At 43.7% G+C, this 21,971-nt stretch overlaps 2 protein-coding genes across 9 annotated transcripts in view; one reads left to right on the top strand and one right to left on the bottom strand.

Annotated features, from left to right (window-relative positions):
* Window positions 1-16,511, bottom strand: part of TEC (tec protein tyrosine kinase) — an 80,472-nt gene extending 63,961 nt beyond the window's left edge. Inside the window, exons 1-2 of one of the 5 annotated variants that reach the window (XM_083754937.1) lie at window positions 16,211-16,511; window positions 14,760-14,914 (exon numbers count right to left, since the gene is read on the bottom strand). The gene's annotated coding sequence lies outside the window, so the exon portion shown is untranslated. Of the gene's footprint in view, window positions 1-661; window positions 1,102-14,759; window positions 15,895-16,210 lie in introns of those variants that run through there. The other 4 variants (XM_083754938.1, XM_083754933.1, XM_083754936.1 and 1 more) reach the window with 4 other exon arrangements.
* A 20-nt stretch (window positions 16,512-16,531) lies between these two features.
* Window positions 16,532-21,971, top strand: part of SLAIN2 (SLAIN motif family member 2) — a 32,613-nt gene continuing 27,173 nt past the window's right edge. The window contains exon 1 of one of the 4 annotated variants that reach the window (XM_083754960.1): window positions 16,532-17,553. In XM_083754960.1, the coding sequence (XP_083611086.1) occupies window positions 17,084-17,553 (470 nt within the window). In that variant the 5' untranslated portion in view covers window positions 16,532-17,083. The remainder of the gene's footprint in view (window positions 17,554-21,971) is intronic. The other 3 variants (XM_083754962.1, XM_083754961.1, XM_083754959.1) reach the window with 3 other exon arrangements.

Genomic DNA, 21,971 nt, shown 5'->3' with positions numbered 1-21,971 from the left:
ATTTGGAGGTCCCATTCCTGACATTGTCTCCCCACCCCCTTTTATCTTCACAACAATCCTGTGAGACAGGTTTGGGCCAAGAGCTTGCGAATGACCCATTGAGCTTCCTAGCCAGCTAGGGAACTGAACCCTCCTCAGCCCTTTGTCAAACATCCTCACCACTCCTGCGCCCTGCTGCCCTTCCACACAGCCCAGACCTCGAATGAACCCCAGGCCGGATATTAAATGCCACCGAATTTCTGCATCGGAGCCACGGAGATAATAAACGCGAACGGAGGAGCAGAACGTCCTACTATCCCCAAGGTTGCGCCCGCAGTTACTTCACTATCCAGCTGTCGTCTCGCAAGCCGAGTCAGGCACGTAACTTGTGAATTCAATCTGAAAATAGGGGGTATCCCTGATCTCCTTAGAGTTTTCCTTCCTCTGATCAGCAGAGCTTCCTTCTAGCCCAGGGTTTCCCCGAACTTGGGTCTCCCGCTGTTTTTTTGGACTACAACTCCCATCATCCCTAGCTAGCAGGACCGAGGGCAGGGATCATGGGAATTGTAGTCGTGTCCCCCCCCCCCAAAAAAACAACAACAACCTGGAGACCCAAGTTTGGGAAACACTGCTCTGCTGGGACTTATTTAACACACAAACACACACTTTAAAAAAGAAGGACCTGAGGTAACAGGTGAAGACTTTCGACACTTACAGAGCCGCTGCCCGACGCCGGTCCGAGGCGGCAACCCGAAGCCGACCGGTCTCCTCGCCGACTTGCAGCGCTAAGAAGTAGGTAGTTGTGAAAGGGGAGGAGCCGAGGGCCGTCGAGCTGCTCTTACCCGAAGATGGCTCCGGCCGGCGCCCGCGACGGGGAGCCGAAAGTGCGGCTCCTGAGAGAGGTGGAAGGCAGGCGGGCGGGGGCGAGGGAGCTCCGCCGTGTCCGTCCCCCTCAGCTCACCGAAGCGGGCAGCCGCTTTCCTCCCTTCCCCTCGCCCTCTCCCTTGCGCACGCCGTCCGAGCAGCTGGAGGAGGAGGAAGGAGGAGGAGGTTTCTTCAAGCGTAGGAAAAAGGAAGCGGCCGCCGCGGCTACGAGGTCTTCGCTCGCCGCGCTTGCAGGCTGCCGAAACCGAGCGCTTGGGTTTCCTGCCGGCGCAGTCATGGCGCCTCCTGGAGGTGCTCCGCGCAAAGAGCGTTTCGCGCGTGCGGATGGTGCGGGTCATAGGAGCCGACCGCTAGGGGCCCGAGGTCCTTTCGTGCTCCCCCAATAAAATATTTGAGGGGACTAGAAACCCCCCCCCCCCAAAAAAATTGATGGGCATTGCCATTTAAATTGTGTGTGTAGCGTGACATGTGATCGATTATGTGGGGCAGGGCTTGCCTACCCCCCCACCCCATGTTATTCAAGTTGGCACCTCTGGTGTGGGTGTAGGGTAAGATGTGGAGGAAAGCTGCTTCAAATTGTGTGGTCTTGGGCCTGAAAAGATGGAAGAGGATGCAACTCACAGAAGCTGGCCTATCTGAACCATTATTTGGCCCATTTTCTGTAACAGTCCAAACTCATAACCCTTTCCATTAGATTTTCACCTCCTCAAACAACGGCCACCTATTTATACAGTGGTACCTCGGGTTAAGTACTTAATTCGTTCCGGAGATCCGTACTTAACCTGAAACTGTTCTTAACCTGAAGCACTACTTTAGCTAATGGGGCCTCCTGCTGCTGCAGCGCCAGTGGCGTAGCGTGGGGGTGCAGGGGGGGCTGGCCGCACCGGCGCAACATCTGAGGGTTAGGGTTAGGGGGCGCAAATCCACGGGTAAGGGGGCGCAAATCCATGGGTTAGGGGGCGCAAATCAGTGGCGTAGTGTGGGGGGTGCAGGGGGGGCCGGCCGCACCGGGCGCAACATCTGGGAGTTAGGGTTAGGGGGCGCAAATCCACGGGTTAGGGGGCGCAAATCCATGGGTTAGGGGGCGCAAATTACTTGCCTTGCCCCGGGTGCTGACAACCCACGCTATGCCACTGTGCAGCGCCGCCAGAGCACAATTTCTGTTCTCATCCTGAAGCAAAGTTCTTAACCTGAAGCACTATTTCTGGGTTAGCGGAGTCTGTAACCTGAAGCGTATGTAACCCGAGGTACCACTGTAGTTCATCCTTGATCCTACGATTGTGATTCAAGAGCCCCCAAATGTGGTAGTCGGTACCACTTAAGCTATGACGTAATTTTGCTCACATCAGAGCAGACTTTTGTGCTTTTGTGGTTGTGGCGGCATGTTCCTTTGAGGATAAGGAGGATTTGGCATTTCTCACCCTAAACTGGATAGATTGCTCACTATAATTGAAAAGTGGGCACAATAAACATGGACTGTTGAGATGTCAAAATAGGCCCTGGGAGAGGGCAGGGTGGAAGCTCATAAACCTTTGGGAACCCTTTCCTGGGTAACCTGACAAAGTGGGCAAATGGCCAACTTAGGAGGTCCAAGAATGCAGATTGTAAAAGCACTGGGCTGGACCCCAACACCAAAACAAGGAACCCACTGAGTCTTCTTGACATCCTTGAACTGAACCCACCAAACCAGGGACTGCAGCTGGTTAGTCAGATTCAGTTGAGGGGCTGGTTTTCCCATGCTTCAGAGAAACCCATCACCAGCCTGAAGCTGATTAGACTGTACATATAAGTACTTTGTCTGCATAGATTTCCTGCTGCCATGGTTGTGAACCAATGCATTATACATTTTTTAACTTACTTCCCAAGTTGTTGCCTGTTTCTTAAGAAAGCAGAGCCAGCTTACTTCATAGCTGGACTTGCTCAAAACAAGGCTTTAATGCCTAATTTCTATGCTTCCCAGCATAACCGCTGCTCAGGAATGACGGGAGCTGTAGTCTAGCAACATATGCAGAGCCATAGAGATGCGGTCTGTAGGTTTTTTGTTGCATTCTATCAAGTAAATATGCTCCTGCCTTTCAGTGTTCTGAGCAATAAATTGAAAGGCTTTGGAATTTTGGTATTCACTCTTACGTAAGTGGAAATTATGAGTATAATTTAACCCTGCTGCTAGGACACGCACACATGCACACAAAACTTGCAGGGAAGGAGAGAGAGAGAGAGAGCTTTTAAATGGGAAAATATTTCTATACTTGGCACCCCATAAAAGCTTTAATAAGCTAACAAGAACTTTATTGAGAAATGTATGGATGGCTCTTGCGTCTTTATGCTACAATGTTATGAGAAATAAAGAAGTCTGTAAAGAACAGTCTTGTCCTTGTATTTTTAAACACAGGCATGTGTTTGGTAGCAGATATCTGTAGCATGACAAGAAATGGATCATTCCATTAACAGTTCACTCCTTAACAATAGTAGGAACCTAACCCAGAGGAAACACCTAATTCCTGCCAGCCAACCCACATTGTTTCTGCTGGGAAATCTTGTAAGGAAAATATGGCAACATTCTTCACTAAAAATAAAAGCAAGCTCTGCCTTTGATTCTTCCACCAAGGGTTTGGCTTTCTTGATCATTTTGGCATAGCATTTTAAGATGTGTACAATCACAGGAATACAATGCTTTTGTTCCCATCGTGCTGTACAACAACAGAACATGTTCATAAATCCTAGTAAACAGAATGCTATATTCTCTTTCCCACATCAGCTGTATTCCATCATTTCAGAGCCAAGAAGTAAATTTAGGTGTGCTGAGGTCAGTATTTAGCCACATTCTTTATAATTTCACAAAAGATTCAGTCTGTGCTGCATTCTGTGATCCTTTCTGTGCTATAATTCTAGATGGGGAACTGTGTATGAAGGCTTGGATTTCATTAAAGAGGTGCAAGCTGCCAGGCGCTCAGAATGAGGGACCACAAAGACAGTGGTAGTCTTATGATATATGGCTATTTTACACATATATACAGCCTGAGTCTGTGGAGGGGCTCATAGCATTAACAGCCCAGAAGGTCTTGCTTCTCCCATAGCTACAGCCTTGGATTCAAGCATGTCTTTCCTTCTTAGGCTTCTCCCTGCAGCCTGCTTCTAGCCCAGTGCGCACTCTCTCTCTCACGCACGTGCACACACACATACACACAGAGGTTCTGACTTTTGTTCTTCTAACTATGGATGGGAGTCTCATCCATTTACCCTCTGGAACAGAGCAGCTTTATTTCTAATACTAAGAACCCATACTTATGGTACTTGTCTGGCTACTTGAATATTTATTATTATTAATAATAATTTGATATTCTCCTCTCCAAACTATATTAAAAAATTAACCTAACATTTTCTTCTTCCCAGACGCTCCTGAACACTTTCATTATCAGTGATTTCATTTAAAATATTTCTACCTTGCTATTCAACAAAGCCAATCAAGGTTGCTTTTAATATAATTAAAATGATTATATGACTTAATAAAACCATCAAATAAGAACCAAAGAAACATAACAGTAGTTAAAATCATTAAGACTAAAAAGAGTATCACAATTAAATAGACTGACTAATCAAGTTAAATAGCCATTAAATATCTAGCCTACTAAAAATGAGTTCATCTAAAGCCTAAAAGGTACTACTAACTTCAGCTTTGTTCCTCCAGATGTTGAAGTACAACTATCAGCTCCAGCCAGTATGGCCAATGGGCCAGGGATGATGGGAGGGCTAAAGGTTCCCTACACCTGCCTTAGAACAAGGGCCAAGCATGAGATGGGGGTCTGGAGAAGCAAGAATAGTGGTCCAGGCTGCAACTCCTTTACTATCAGTGGTGGGAAATTGAGGATTGCTTATAGCTCAGAACCAACATTTCAACTTGAGCCTGGAAACAAAGTGGAAGCCAATGACATTACTTAAGTATTGGTGAGATACAATCATTTCTTCCTTCTTCAGATTCTCAGCCTAGAACCAGATGAACTTTCCTAACACTCTTTTAAAGGCATGTCCACATAAAGCACTTTATAGTACCCAAATCTGGATGGAATCACAGGAATGACTAAGTGCATATCACATCTATTAGGGTGAAAGTACATGTTCAGCAAGGTGTCTATAATAATTTCATAAGCTCAAAAAAAAAACCAAAAAAACAACGTTTAGCAGAAGCCAGCCCACATTATTTGAACTCAGCCATTGGAAGGACACAACCATCTCCAGTGGCCTTCATTCTACAGCAACCAAACCCGCTGTCACCCTCTGAAATCCCTCACCACTCAAAGATTGGGGGAATGTAACAATAATCTAGACATGGTTCAACAGTATGTCACGAGACTGCCAAAGGAAAACTGAAAGTGATGCTACTATGCCACTATATCCTTGTCAAATACTTCTCTCCATCCTGGGAACTTAAATTCATGAATAAATTTAGGAAACTTTGTGATATTTTCAGAGTTAGTTAACACACACAAATGGTTTTATATTGAGGATTTTTTCCCCCTGTGTACCGGTACTTTCAAGTATGCATAACTATGTATAATCTGACCTCTAGTGACAGAAGTGTAGTACTTGCCAGGACAACAGGCTCTATAGTCATTTACAGTGGTACCTTGGTTGTTGAATGACTTAGCTCCAGAACAAATCAGCTCCCGAATGCCGCAAACCCGGAAGTGACTGTTCCGGTTTTCCTAATATTTTGGCGAAGCTGAACATCTGACGCAGCTTCCGAATGAGTGCAGGAAGCTCCTGCAGCCATTTGGAAGCTGTGCCGTGGTTTTCGAATGGTTCTGGAAGTCAAACGGACTCCATGAACAGATTAAGTTTGACAACCAAGGTACCACTGTATATTGATTTGTGCATCCCAATCTCAGACCAGTGAGAGACTCCAGGGGTTCCTGCGTTTACCCCATGTTTGGTTTCCTTGGAATGAAGTTCAGTGGAGACCTTTAGGATATATGTTTTGCTTTACACATATATACAACCTGAGCATAGGATGAAGGGGTTCACAGCAATCACACTCCAGATGATCTTGCTTCCCCCTTAAGTTTCCAGGGAAGCCCAAACTCAGCTTTGGGTACAGCACAGGGCAGACACACCTCTCTGTCTCCAGCTTCCAGCTGCAGCCCAACCTCACACACATAACACTGGCTAATATTCTTCTACCTTTCAAGTTGAGGTAGTTTCCTACTAGTTGAGCACGGGTTACTCCCATTTGACTCTATGGCAACAGGACAGCCTCTTTCTAATGTTAATGGAAATACTTAACTGGCTGACTAAGGTTATTCTATTGCCTTAACAAAGGAAACTGGTTTGGCTGGTGTCCTCTTATAGAGCTTACCATCCCCTCTACAGGATCATATATCAGGAAGGAACCCTTGAGTGTCATCCAGACTGACCCCCCAAACCTATAAAACGATTGTGTCACATTTAAGAGCTACAGGTAACATAAAGGGTTAAAGGAAGCAGTTGACAAACTCAAAAACATTGCATGCACATCACAGATCCTTTGTCTCTGCAAGCAAAGAGGTTCCTGTTTAGGACTGTGTTACAAAATTATAATTAAAATTATGCTGGATCCTGTTTATATATGACATTTTTCTATAAATACATAGATTTCATCCCATAATACATGAGATAAAATTCCACTTTCAGACATTGGTCTAGATTTTAGAAGGTTGCAGGAAAGCATCAGAAACATATAATACATCACCAATTGACAACTAAACCTGTTCATGATCTTTTGCCTCATATAAAGCTCACATTAACTTTAGCTCTCATTAGCTTTTCAGAGAACAAAATGAAAACACTTGCATGATAAATAGGGGAAACCTCCTTAGAAAAACTTTTTTGCCATCTGTAATGTCAAACAGACCTGCTTAACATTACCATTCATCTTATCTGACATAAAATACTATAATTGAGGAAAAAGTGATCTGTATATAATTATGTGTCTCCAATAATTGAATTTCTACTTTTTATCCCCAGATGTCTCAAAAGGTCTTGTAATGTAAGTTTTGTCTGGTCAAATGTTCAATGCCAGATGGTTGTGAATATCCCTCTCATTCTCCTTGGGTAATTATTTAAAAATCATGATCTATCTTGATCTTCATTTGTCATGAAGCAAGACACTAATGGGGCCAGTGAGGTAAGAGGAAAGAGGAAGCCCTAAAGTGTACTCTCTTAAGAAAGAAACCATTAATTCTTCTATCATTTAGAGATAAAGAAAACATCTAGTTTATGTTGAAGAGACACCTGCTTGCCTGCATTGATAACATTTCATTTAAGGTTTAGGGTTGTCATCTGTTTACAAGGCAAAGCAATGATAATTCCGCTATATATCATGTCAATGGGGTAAAGAAAGTAGAAAACCAAGGGACTTCTTGGGATTGCTGTATAATCACAGGGATATTGTCACATTTTAATTATTTTAAATGGACATTTGGAGTTCAAAAACAGGTCCATGGTCTTTATAGCCCCTCTTTACAGATCAATTCCCCCTTTAAAATTGATAGTATAACTATAGGTAACTTATACTATATACACACATATATAGGTTACTGAGATTGATATTTAAAACTCCAAAATCCAGGGCATCCAGGACACACTCTCACACAGAGTATTGTGTTTATTTTTTAAGCTTAGAACAAAAGTGTGTAACAATTTTGATGTCTTCTATAGCAACAATATTTTCAAAGTCTATCATACATTCATTCCAACTCACCCTTTTAATCTGAAAAATAAATGGCTCTGCTGTAATGGTGGTATGTGACAGCAAGAGAATGGGAGCAGGTCCTAGTGTGGCAATTAAGCCCCTGAAGATAATTTCATATACCGCTACAGCTAAATTAATATTACCAAACTATACAATTTTTGTAATCAAACTAGAAAATGGCTTGTGTTCAAGTAACATAAGGATTTACTGTACCGTATTACTAATTCCGAGTAAATGACATTATGAACACTTGCCACTAGATGGTGCTTGATTACTATGGTTGTCACATTTTCTACACAAAAATATGAGTACAAATGCAAATGTATAATTTAGCATCCTCAGGTATTTCTAGAGGTTGTAAGGAAAAGCTGCACAACAATATAGGTTGTTTAGTACTGTATACAGTGGTACCTTGGGTTACAGACGCTTCAGGTTATAGATGCTTCAGATTACCCAGAAATAGTTCCTTGGGTTAAGAACTTTGCTTCAGGAGGAGAACAGAAATTGTGCACCATCGGCGCGGCGGCAGCAGGAGGCCCCATTAGCTAAAGTGGTACTTCAAGTTAAGAATAGTTTCAGGCTAGGAACGGACCTCCGGAACGAATTAAGTTCTTAACCCGAGGTACCACTGTACATTCTATGAAGTTATATATTAAAAATGCAACACCTTTATAAATTAGGATCCATGTGTGCTTATGACGTATTAGGTAAAAAGGTAAAGGACACCTGGATGGTTAAGCCCAGTCAAAGGTGACTATGGGGTTGCAGCGCTCATCTCGCTTCAGGCCAAGCAAGCAGGCGTTGGTCCACAGACAGCTTTCCGGGTCATGTGGCCAGCATGACTTAACCACTTCTGGCGCAATGGAACACCGTGATGGAAACCAGAGCACATAGAAACGCTGTTTACCTTCCCGCCACAGTGGTACCTATTTATCTACTTGCACTGGTGTGCTTTCGAACTGCTAGGTTGGCAGGAGCTGGGACAGAGCAACAGAAGCTCACCCTGTTGTGGGAATTTGAACTGTCGACCTTCTGATTGGCAAGCCCAAGAGGCTCAATGGTTTAGACCACAGCACCACCCGCAAATGATACCTTATGATGTATTAGCAATGTATCTGCACAGAAATGTCTCAATCTTCCCTCAAAGCCTAGACTGTAATGCTGTAGCTGGATCACCTGGCTGCTGCAAGACGGTAAGAAGGGGGAGGAAGAGGAAATACATGACACACTGCTGTAAAGAGGGCAGATTACCACATCATATGCGAGGATGTACTTTTGGAATCTGAGTGGAAATGGCTGGATCCTGGGGACCATAGTGCTGTAAGGTAGGTGGTACCATTGTCGTTTACAGCAAGGGAAGATATTTTCATGGCCAAATTTGCAACAAGGTTCAAGGGTCCTGCCTTGCATATATTCAACATTAATTTATTTGTTTTAAAAAAACCATCAGCCCATACATAGTAATGGAATTTGTTGTATTTAGTTCGCAAACGGTGTAATAAATATAGCAAAGTAATCCACCCAGGGCAATAACCTGTGCTGTTGTTTCTATTGAAGGGTAGAAGAAAGATATCTTAAATAAGTTAAACATAAATTCAAGCAAAGGGCCTTGGGCATGCACATTTAGGGTTGCATCTGATGTTGGTCATACTTAGGGTTGACCCACTTAAATTACTAGTCACTTGTATTAATTTCAATGGGTCTACCACTCTGAACAACTTTGAATACAACTCTTATATTCAGCCCATATAACTGTTTTATTAATAGTCATCTAGTATATAGAACCAGTGAAGTGGCCACAAAAATGAATGTTCCTGATAATCAAATGGGATCTGAAACACTGTGTGTTTCCCTGTACTAGAGATGGCCCTGTGAAAAGACTGCACAACCTTGAGTTGAAAGAGGAGCCTAATGAAAGGCTAACAGAATTAACCACAATTCTTAAGAAGCACACCAGAGATATTATATATTGAATTTGAATTATTTTTAGCCTTTTATTATTACATAGAAAGTATTCACACAATTTTCAATGTGGATAATTTTTTGTTAATGAAGGAATTTATGGATAAATGCCTTTTTTACAGTGTGATCCTGAAATGAGTTCATTTCCAGGTATATGCACGTGCATTTATTTAGATATACAGTATTTTAATTACAGAAAAATGCAGTAAAACTGGTCTTTTATTAATGAAGTTGCCAACATCCACAAAGGTGGAGCAAAATATTCTCACAGCACTGGAGGCCTGGGAAGGGTGGAATCTCAGATCGTAAAGTTGCCTCATAAGGGTGGGGTTCTAGTGCTTAGTACATCAGCAAATGAAATTATATAAACGAAGCTATAAATCTTTTTTAACAGTTCAGCTGTGGATTTAGTGCCAACAATTCTGATCACTTGTAATTCGACTATACAACCAAGTTAATACTGCTATCGTAATAACATATTTTAAAATTCTCTTCATTTCTTTTTAAATTTTGCTGTCTTCAATGTATTTTTAAAAAAAAATAAAGAAAGCCACAATAATTACCCATGATGCTGCTGAACAATTAATTTTGGAAAGAAATACAAATCAATCCTTTCTATTCAGAATACAGGTCTATAAAGCACTTTTATTGTTGGCCGTTTAAAGACCATCAGCTAAGATGCAAATTAAGTCTAATTAATCACCATGTCCTGAAAATTTAGCCATATTGAGATTCATCACCACATCCCAACTTAACATTTTCTCTCTCTCCAAAATTCCATACTTCCTTCAATGTAAATATTATCAGGGTGACTTAGACGGTACAAACAATAAATATAATACATAAACAAAGCAGCACAATTAAGAAGACCCTATCACCAGTCAACACCCATATTATACCTGGTGCTAGGAGACATTGCAGGAGAGCATCAGATTATGATCGAAGTGCCCAACAGGCCTATGTAGAAAAAGGTTTTCCTTCAAGCATCCTGGTTAACAACCCATACAGGCTTTGAATTCTGCAAGGAAATGAAGCCGTGGTCAGTTGAGAATTATATTTAAGACAACTATATCAATGTTCCCACCTACTGATCCTGTTCAAAAACCTTGCAGCTGTATTTTAAACTAGCTGAAATATTTGAAGAGTTTTCAAAAGCAGTTCCATGTACAAAACATTGCAGCAATATAACCAGGAGGTTATCAGGACATGTATAACTGTTGTTGGGTTATCTCTATGGAGGAAAGGCCACGCTGGTGTGTCAGTCTTTACTGAAGGAAGAAATTCAACTTCTAAAAATTAAGCAGGACCAAGGAGAACCTCCAGACTGCAAATCTGATCCAGAACATGTTGAACTCCACTTCCCTGGTCAGACCAACCACCTTTCAACGTACCTTAATCTTGCTGGGATTGAGCCTCTGTTCATTGGTCCTCCATGCTAACTACGTATTACCATTTACAGGCACCTGTTCAGCACTTCCACTGAACAACGATACAAAAGCTAATCAGTTGTTTTGACAACACTTCAGTCCAAATGCCTGGATAACCTTCCCCATCAGCTTCATGCAGTGAGTGTCAATCTAATTGCTCTTGTTTTGTTCAAGTGGGGAGGGGGGTTTGAAATGGCAGGCACTTCCTTCACCAGTGAAGGGGCTTTTTACCGTCTACCTGAAAGTAAAGCGGAATGGACTGTGGTAGCACTCTCCACAGTCAAAGAACTGCAACACCAAAGACCCTGTCCTGCATTCTTATCAGTCTGGCCTCTTAGAACCTCAAAGATAATATAGGCAGGTTAACATAGGAGGCGGCAGTCTTTCAGATATCCTGGTCCCAAGCCTTTTAGTGATATATATATATATATGTATGTGTGTGTATATATATATATATATATATATGTGTGTGTGTGTGTGTGTATATGTGTGTGTGTGTGTGTGTATATATATATGTATATATATGAGCAACATATTGCCGAAGAATTGATGCTTTTGAATCATGGTGCTGGAGGAGACTCTTGAGAGTCCCATGGACTGCAAGAAGATCAAACCGATCCATCCTTAAGGAAATCAGCCCTGAGTGCTCACTGGAAGGAGAGGTCGTGAAGCTGAGGCTCCAATACTTTGGCCACCTCATGAGAAGAGAAGACTCCCTGGAAAAGACCCTGATGTTGGGCACAAGGAGAAGGGGGCACAAGGAGAAGGGGACGACAGAGGACGAGATGGTTGGGCAGTGTTCTCGAAGCTACCAGCATGAGTTTGACCAAACTGTGGGAGGCAGTGGAAGACAGGCGTGCCTGGCATGCTCTGGTCCATGGGGTCACAAAGAGTCGGACACGACTAAACGACTAAACAACAAATGAGCAACACTCCTGAGTTGAGCCTAGCCCAGAAACACATTTGAAGCTAATACAGTTGAATAAGCTCAGTGTTATGCAGTATTGTCTGTAAATTGCACACCAAACAATAATCTGGCTGCAGCATTTTTGCACAAGTTGCACTTTCCTAATATGTACACATCAAGGGCAACCCTATGTAGAACATGCTGCAGCAATCTACATGAGGAATGACTAGTGTGGGTTGTGGATCCTCCCTGGATTCAAATGTAAAATGTGGTGTCCAAGATAAGGCAGATAGAGGTGATTTTTATCCTTCAAATGCTTAGCAGACCTATTTGTATGCCCCCCTCGTGTATCTCCCCTTGTGGACAAAGCTCTAAAACTCCTGAAACATTTGGAAGTGGCCCACTGGGCAACACTGCAAGGACACAATAGATATACTATGACCAACACAGTGTTGCTACTACTGTGTCCCCACTGTGGAAGGATGTGTGGATCCAGAATAGGCTTCCACAGTCATCTACGGACTCATTGTTAAAACCATATTCATGGAAGACAATTTCAGCTACGAGTGATCGCCAAAGAAGAAAGAAGTTGCTGCTACTCACCAACACAAAATAAGCTCAATAATGAACTTTTACATATGTATGACTGTATTTGTATCAAGGTTTCTGACACTTGTGCTTCCAGCATCCCTTCCTTCTTCATAGCTCTAAGCTCATTGGTAATCCAAGCAGCCAATGGAGCTTTGGACAGCAAAAGATGATTTGGAATGCTTCAACAGCCTGAGTCAGCTCTGTAGAATAGATTACAACTATTGATTAAGGAATGTCCAGCTACCAGGAACTAAGAGCTTCTGAACAAGAACATACATATTTAGACTGAGATCAGCGTATCAGTCATGCTCCATCACCAGCGCATGAGAAAAAAGAGTCAGAAAGAACAGAAACGGTTAAGAACCTGAATTATATTGAGTATTTACAAAAGGACTGTACACTCATGGTTAAACATTCAAGCTGAACAACCCTGCAAAGTTTACATAACTTTAAAAAAACATGCTACTAGAACAACCACCACATCCAGTGAGTACCCAAGCATTTCCTTCTTAAAAACAGAGTTGTGTTTTTTGAAAGGATACTTATTGAAATTCCAGAGGGGACTATTTATCCTCCCCTCCCCCCGCTTCCTTGTGAGCAGTGTATGTAATACAAAACAATTTTTTAAAAAAGTATATTGAAATAGCGCTAATTTTTAAAGGTCTGAATGTCAATTTATCAGTTAATTCACCGCTGAAGGTACTTACCGGTATGTACCAAATTCTGTAACTCATAAAAGACTTTATTTAAGGGTTTAGCTAAACACTTGAATGCATAAAAGAGCATGTTTAGACATGTTGATAACTTGTGTCTGGAGAGTTGGGGGGCAACAGTTTCCTATTTGGGAAGCTAAACAAACTTTTGATATAGTCCTCTTACATGGCTGTATAACCTCAAGATATATGTATGTGCAGTTTGTTTGAAAGTGCACTCATGTAAAAATGGTAGCATTGTGTCATCAGAGAAAGATTAAGAGAATTTGTAGCCTAGCTTTCATCCTGATAGCCAACTTTTTCATGCAGGATATATGTTGTGATATGGAAGTAATTTCAAACAAGTGGTCCAACTCACACACATGAATTCTGAGGTGGTCCAATAAGGTGTGATAGCTGTGTCAAATCAGCAGATCAATCAACTGGGGCTTTTAAACTACTGTTAATTTCCTATTAAAAAAAATTACTCTGTAGCTATAGTATTGTAGCCAAAATCTATGCTAATATGTGGCAGTTATTTTTGCTTATTTATAAAGCTAGTTATACACACCCCATTGCAATCTGTCTGAAGGGAGATTAAAATGATATAACAATAAATTGTGGCCAATTATAGCCACATTATATTGACAATTTTGGAAATTATACGGGGGTTAGGAACATGACCAAAGTTAGAAAAATCAATTTCTTTCTATTTAAGTCAGATGAATAATGTGCACAGTCAACCAAATGATACAGCTAGTGTGCACATTGTCCTGTTCTTCTTGGCTATTTTGAAATATGGAAACATGATCCAAGAGAAGTAATTCAATTTAGCTGGATAAAGATGGATAGTTCTAACTTAACATGTCTGTCATTTACTAATTATTTGTATCATGTGCACAGTCTCCAGAATATACTTTGCCAGGGGTGTATACAACTGAGGAACTCTTTCTCTATAGCATTTCATCCATTCCCTTCCTTCTAGGAGGGCATACATCACAGAAAAGTAGACTGTATGTATATCATTGAATACAATTACCGCCAATGATTTATAATCTTTTTCACATTTATTCACACAAGAGCTCAATGCAGTAGACTGTATGTCACTGTTAAAGAGTATGGAGAGAGATCCATATCTGCCTTGGACATCCAGTCCTAAACAAAGTAGGATTTCCCAAATACAAACCCATCAATTTATGGTATGCCCTGTATCAGCCTGATCTAGAACATTTGCAGAAGAGGAACATTCTTTTTCTAGACTCTAGCCAGCCAGAATAGGAACCTTACAGCACTGTTCTGGACTCTGCGGAGCGGGTTTCAGAAGGGGAGAGAGAGGAAGAAAGGACACCCATTTCTCCCCACCCTTCCCAATGTGCTATATAGAGTTAGATGGATCAAATTCAGAGCTGGCTGCAAACCCCAAACTTTATTGCTATACAGTATAGAAGTGAGGTATTCTGGAGAGTAGGAAATTGCTTCAGTTTCTTTATTCTCCCTACTGAACCATTATTCTAATCTATAGTGTAGGAAGAGGTTTTTTTAACTCAGGGAAATCATTCCTCCTGCATTCCCCCTCCAGAAATACTTACTAGAGCTTGTAAGGGGTTTCAGCAGACCAATTCTTCTTCCTTACTCCCCACTTCAACTGACACTCTTAGTCTTAACATCTCAAGTCTCAACTGCTCTCATCCATAAACTTAAGTTGATTGGAGTCTTTCTGCCTTACTTACATTGTGAAACTTCCCTGTGGAAAATAATGGAGAAATCTAGAATTTTAGCATGACTGTGATTTGGCAGAGGGCTGTTTGCCTTACTCCAACAAAAGTTAGTAGCAACCACAGAATTCCATTATTTGGCATTTGGTGTGATACTGGTAATTATATCTCCAAACAATGGTCTGAGTTACTCAATAAAGTTTTATACCTCCAGGTTCAACTGTCAACAGTGTATCATAAATTCAGGAAGCTCACAGTCCTTTTTGGCTTATTTCTTTTATTTTACTTGTGTTTGCCCAGGGGTTCCCTAATGATACAGAAATCACTACCTTGGTTTGGGATAATCCTGTTTTGCATCTGAATTGATAAGGCATTGATGCTGTTATCCTGTATCCGTTTACCTATGGAAAAGGACCCATTGCCCTCAAGAGTCTCCTGAGTAGACAAGTACAGGAATGCATCATCAATCACACAATTTCACTATAGTCAAACCTCAGTTGTCGAACGTAATCCGTTTCAGAAGACCATTCAACTTCCAAAACATTCAACAACCAAAAACTGAAAGCGGAAACTCAAAACAGAAGCTGCGTAGCATGTTCAGCTTCTGAACATCATTCAAAAACCGGAGCAGTTACTTCCGGGTTTTTGGCGTTGGGGGAAAACATTTGAAGATGGGGCTGTTCCAGAAGTGAGGTTTCACTGTATTAGGAGAAAGCAGTACTGTTGAAAACAGAAGGCTGGATTATCTTCATATTAAGAGTTCCATCCTTTATTAGTGCTCAAAAAGAACAAAACCCTGTACAGTATTGTCAAGAGGGCTTGCTTCTAATGTGCTTGTAGGACTGAATGCAGCCTTAATTGGTGGGGCTTCCTCAGGGGTTAGTCTGTAAAAAGAGAAGTAAAAAACAAGGAAAAGCCCATTCTCTACACTCCTGCCCTGTGCAATGCCCTCCCACCAGATGTCAAAGAAATAAACAACTATCTGACTTTTAGAAGACATCTGAAGGCAGCCCTGTTTAGGGAAGCTTTTAATATTCGATGAATTATTCTGTTTTAATATTTTGCTGGAAGCCACCCAGTGGCTGGGGAAACCCAGCCAGATAGGTAGGGTATAAATAATGAAATTATTATTATTATATTATTAGTAGTAGTAGTACTACTACTACACCCTACGAGCTCTAAACCGGTAATTCCGCATTTTATAGAGCAGTGTCGGGTTATGGATGGTGCAAGCGGTTCCCCTGCACAGGGTGCCAAGCCAAGAGGGTGCAAACAAACATTTTTTATAAAAAAAAACCCACCCCAATATTTATACTGGTACCTACTCCAAGTTGGGGAGGGCGCCCCATTTTGTCCCCTGTGTGTGCCATATTACCAAAATCCGCCCCTGACTAGAGCTGGAATGGGCTGAGCTGGCCTTGTGGTAAGGGGGAAGTAACTTGGCACATGCTCTGAGCCAACCTTATCGCCAAAAATAGGACCAGGTGCCGAGAACGCCTAGGAGTTATTTCTAAGTAAATGTGGGTAGGCGCGGGAAGGCACCTTCATGACATTTAAAGTCCGGGGGCGCTTTCCCAGCCGGTAGGGGGAAGGCTACGGCTGCCATTAACGGCTCCTGAAGCGGCATCAGCAGTGACTCGAGGACTTTGTACGAGTATGAAATCATCGCCCGCCACTATTGTCCAAGCGCCGCCCTGCGCGCCGCCCTCACGGCTCAGCCCCTCACGGCTCGGCCCGGTCTTCGCGCCTCAAGCCCAGCCAGGCCGCCCACCGGACCGAAGCTCGGGGCTGTGGAAGGGAAAGCTCCTCTCCACCCCCCCCGCCAACACACGGAGAGGGAAGGGCGGACATGGCGAAGGCCGCCGTCCTCAGGGAGGCCGCGGCCGGATATGCGTGTACGCCTCCCTCCGCTGTGGGCCGCCACCGGCGCAGCTGACTCGGCCCAGCCCAGCCTGCCGAGCAGGAGCCGAGAGAGGCGAGGCTGCGCTTCCCCGCCCGGCCATGTAGAGGGGGCCCGCCTTGCTTAGGCCAGCTCAGGAGACAGCCGGCCGCCTCAGCGTGAGGGGAAAGAAGGAAGGGGGGGGGGGGGAAAGCTTCGCCTGACAGAGGGAGGGACGAGAAGGCGGCGGCGGCAGCAGGAGCCGCGCTGCCTTGTGAGGCGAGAGGGTCGCGGGGGTTGGGTGGAGCCGCGGGGCGCCATGGAGGACATTAACTCCAACGTGAACGCCGACGCCGAAGTGCGGAAGCTGCAGGAGCTGGTGAAGAAGCTGGAGAAGCAGAACGAGCAGCTCCGCATTCGCAGCGCCGCCGGGGCTCCGGGAGGCAGCCCCAAACGGCTGCTGGGCAACAACCACGGCGGCGGAGGGTCGGGAGCCTGCACGCCGCCTCTGGCCTCCGCGGCTACCGGCGCCCCGCAGTCGCCTTCACCGCCGTCGCCCGCCGCCGCTGCCAGGAGCAGCCCTCTGCTGCTGGGGCTCGAGAGCCGCTGCCTCGGCCCCAACAAGGCCGGGCCCAGGCGGCCTCCGCCGAGCGAGGAAGGAGCCGGAGGAAGCGGCTCGGAGGTGTCGGGGGGAGCCGGGGAGAACGCCAGCCTCCTGGACGAAGTGGAGCCGCTGAAGCCCGACGAGCTGGAGCGGCTGGCCGGCTGCGGGGAAGACGAGACCGGCTGGTGAGAAGGAGTGGGACGCGGGGCTGGGTTGATTTATTCCGGTTCAAATGCGGTGCCTCCTCCAGCTTGCACGCAGTTGGGCCACGAAGGCTCCCTGTTTTGCGCTTGGGAGGGTTAGGATCGCACGCTGCCTCTCAGATCGGCGACCCCCAAGATCGAAGGCCTTGCCTTGCGGGGTCTCCCGGAGGAGAGCCATGGTTCCCGGTGCTGGCGCAGCCCAAGGGGCCCGAGAGAAGCGGCTTCCCTACGGGGCTCTTGGCGTGGTTTCTTGCACCTGGGAGGCTTCACACAAATCTGGGAGTTGCAGACCTTAACCTTCTCTTGGAGGAGAGCCTTGTTTTGGTTCCTTTCTAAAGAAGGGAAGGGAAATCTACCCAATACTCCCGAGGGGTGGAGAATCCCTTTGTCCTTTCTCCGGCAAGCGGCGGCTTCAGGGTACTTTTGTTATAGCAACCCAGAACCACAGCGGCAGAGGACACCCATTCAGATTTTTTTGCTGGGCGGTGCACTGGGGATCTTCAGATTTCTAAAGGATGAGATCCCCACTTGAGCGTTTAGCTTCTGCTTCTGTAGTCACAATTCACAAATTCACAAGTCCATAAATTCTCACTCTTATTTCTACACGTTCCAGGGAAAGGTGGTTAAATCCTTTATTCATGGGCATGCTGGAATTACCGGTACATGTTCTAGGTAACTAGGGGTGTGTGACGTATTCCAAGATCGTAGTAAGGTTTAGTGCTTTGGGTCCCTAAGCTATCTCACTTTAAAAGTTACAGGCATTTGTGCCCTTTCTGAATTGGCATTCTCATTCTTCTAGAGCGAAGATGCTCGACATTTCATTTTAGTGAAAAGAATGCTTGAAGCGAACTCAGAATATGCCTGCAAAGGATATGGAAGATAGACCAAGAAGACAGATCAATATTCTTTAAGACTTTTTGAATCCTTTACACACACACACACACACACACACGTACACATGTGTATATATTTTAGTGATTCCCAAAATGGTGGCTTAGAACTGATAGGTATATGAATGAAATCTCATGGGCAGGCTATCAAAGCAAACTACCTGACTACAAACTACTATGTGATTATCAGAGATCTATGTGCACATAAAATCATGCCTTTTCCCTTTAAAGGAGATGTATGGGATAACTTCCTCCTTTCTTGCCCACTGCTTGTGTATATATCAAGCTAAGTTTGTACAGGTCGTCCCCCTCATAATGTGTGTATATACATGCATTTTGCAGTTGTGTACAAAGTTCTTTTATAAGAACCGATCCTTATGTGTGATGCAGTGCAAGAGGGAGTTGCTTCTTCTTAAACAGAGAAGTATTTTTTAAAACAAAGCTTCAGCTTCTGGGGCATCACTTCTATGAAAAGTTTTTGGAGCTAGGCTGCATGATAAAGGAGAACCTTCAGGATTGTGTAGTATATTACAGTTGGTTTATGTTACGTTTGTAAATTGCCTTGAAACACATGTAAAATGTGATTCATAAATTGTGTTGTTTTAATTACTTATCAATTTAGTCATAGCTAAGAGTGGCTTAAAATAGAAATCCAACTAGTTCATTGATTCTTGGGTTCTTTCCAAGCCCCTCCTATTGCAACCTGGCTCATGTAATACTAAGCTTAACCATGGCTTAGCATGAACAAGCAAATGTGTAGATTCCTGGAGACAAGGTCGTGGGCTCTTTGCTCCTCTGCTTGTCCTGCTACTGCCACACTGCTGCAAGCAAAGTTGTGGTTTGACTTATATTTTGGTCCAAATCCGGACTTGTTTATCTTGATCCAGTAAAACTGTGACATGCAGTGAAAGTTTGTTCTTTGGTTTCCCACTAGTACTTTATCTGAGTGAGACAAACCATGAGCCTAAGTTCAGACATAATACTGCCAAACCATGGCTTAGCTCGCAGCAGCAACAGCAAGACCTGTGGAGAAGTGAAGTGACCATGATCTTCTCTCTCAGAACGTACATGTTTGTGCTAAGTCATGGTTTGAATTAGCATGGCATGTGAATTGTTCTTGTATGTCTTTATCCAGCCAGGAGACAGTGTAAATCTCCTTCTCCCCCTTCCTCAGCCACTGAAGGACGATGAGGTTGCTTGTTTTTGATGGACACTGAAATAACCAGACCTCTTTCTGCTCCTGCTGTGTCTTTCTCTTGAATCACATGGCTGTTTCCCCGCCCCTTTTTCCCTTGGACTACCTTACCTGATCAAGAGGGAGACTAAAGATAAAGGGACCCCTGACCATTAGGTCAAGTTGTGACCGACTCTGTGGTTGTCGCACTCATCTCGCTTTATTGGCCGAGGGAGCCGGCGTACAGCTTCCGGGTCATGTGGCCAGCATGACTAAGCCACTTCTTGCGAACCAGAGCAGCGCACGGAAACGCCGTTTACCTTCCCGCTGGAGCGGTACCTATTTATCTACTTGCACTTTGACGTGCTTTCAAACTGCTAGGTTGGCAGGAGCAGGGACCTGAGCAACGGGAGCTCACCCTGTCGCGGGGATTCAAACTGCCGGCCTTCTGATCGGCAAGTTCTAGGCTCTGTGGTTTAACCCACAGTGCCACCCGCGCTCCTTAAGAGAGAGACTAACCAGGTGCTATTTATATCCATTTTATTATCTTCAATACACTTGAAGTTCTTATTCTCATTTTCTTTAAAATTTCTAGATAATGGTGAATATAGTGACAAAGTAGGAAGTACAGGCAGCGACCATTTTGCACGTGTTCAAATAATGCACAGGCGCATCGCCACAAGCCCAGAAGTGGCAGGAAAAGTGGGTGGGACGGGGCGGGCTTCTGCATACTCCGCAGTCACATGTGTTGACCCAGAATGCAATCCCAGCACAAATCGGAGATTGCCTGTAATTCAGATATCTCTCATCTCAGCAGTTTGGTACTGCTGCTGCCGGGTGCTTCCATGATTGCTATGCAGAGTTGTAGGTGTCAATTACTCTGATAAGCATGCCTGACAGTGGTGTGTTTCCGAATGTGAAAACACAAAGATGAGCCCGTAGTCCAGTGGTAGGAAAGGTCCTTGATTCCTGACCTCTCCAAGTAGAGCTGGGAATGTCCCCAGCTTGAAACCTTCATGAACCGTTGCCATTCAGTGTAGAGTACTGGGCTAGGTTGACTGATGGTCTGATTTGGTATAAGGCAGCCTTCTTTATTTGTCAACACCAGGAAGTCTTCCTCAGTCATAATAGGCAAAAAGTATCCTTGGAAGTATATATTGTATCTGAAATTAGTTCCACCTTTCTTTCTGTGTTGCTTAGACCAAAGCACAATTTTGGTAAGCAGCATTTATCAGTTTTAATTAATTTAGTCATGTGGACTGCCTGAATGCAAATTGCATTTTTTTGGGTATCTTTACCTCATTTCAAACTAATTAAACCACATCACACACGTGTGTGTGTGTGTGTGTGTGTGTGTGTGTGTGTGTAAGTAGCTTTTCAGGCATACAACTCTGCTGTCCTCTTAAAATATTGCATTCATTTTAAATGGGTACAACCTTCTAATTAGACTGACATGCTTATAGTTGAGGTATTAGAGCAACTGTGCTGTCTCAGTTAACAGCAAAGATGAATCACTAGACTAATTTAGTGATTGTGAAGCAGTTTGTGGGTGAGCTTGTTCTAACTTTATTTTCTAACAAACTCACTATGTGTTTTGAATGCTCATTGTGAAATGAGCCACTCCAGTGCAAGGCAGATATTTCTCTGACATTTTGACTCGACAGTTCCAATGTGCCTTTGACAAGCTTAACTGAAAAGTGTTGGCTCCTCATTTTATGATGTGGCTCTGTTCCATCATTCCTTGTTTTATTTAGGTTATTTATGTAACTTGTTTTATTCTTACATATTAAACTGTTTGTTAACTGTTTTGGGGTCCCACATTGGAAGAAAAGGTAGCACTGTATATAAATGTAATAAATAAATAAGGCCTAGGAGAGTACAAATGTTTTCACCTGGCATTGAAAAGTAACATAGGCCAAAGTTAAGTCTCTCTGGTAAGAGAATTCCGAAAGTGGGATGCTACAACCGAAAAAGCCCTAACACTGATATTTAACCACAAGAGAGAGAGAAAGAGAGAGAGAGATGTAACTCCTTGGAAAGAGAGGCATTTTAAATATCTGCCTGTCTTCAAGCACTTCTAGACTAGAAACTAGAAGCTGAAGAATAGGAAGTAATATCTCTAAGAGAAACAGACTTCCCTTGTGGAGATTGCTCTTCTTCTAGGAGGGGGAGGAGCACAAGGCAAGCAGGAATCATGCTGGTAGAAGAGAATGAAATACATTACTACACATCACTGAGCATATTGCACTTATTAGGTGAGTATGTGTCTACTTGCTAGTCAGCTTCTGAGATTTCATCAGTCATCTCCTATCCATTAGCACTATCATCCTATGGGG

This window comes from Podarcis gaigeae (genome assembly GCF_964106915.1).
Source record: "Podarcis gaigeae genome assembly, chromosome: 9".
NCBI classification, from domain to species: domain Eukaryota; kingdom Metazoa; phylum Chordata; class Lepidosauria; order Squamata; family Lacertidae; genus Podarcis; species Podarcis gaigeae.
The sequence above is the reverse complement of the archived record's forward strand: the minus strand, read 5'-3'. Positions and strand labels throughout refer to the sequence as shown.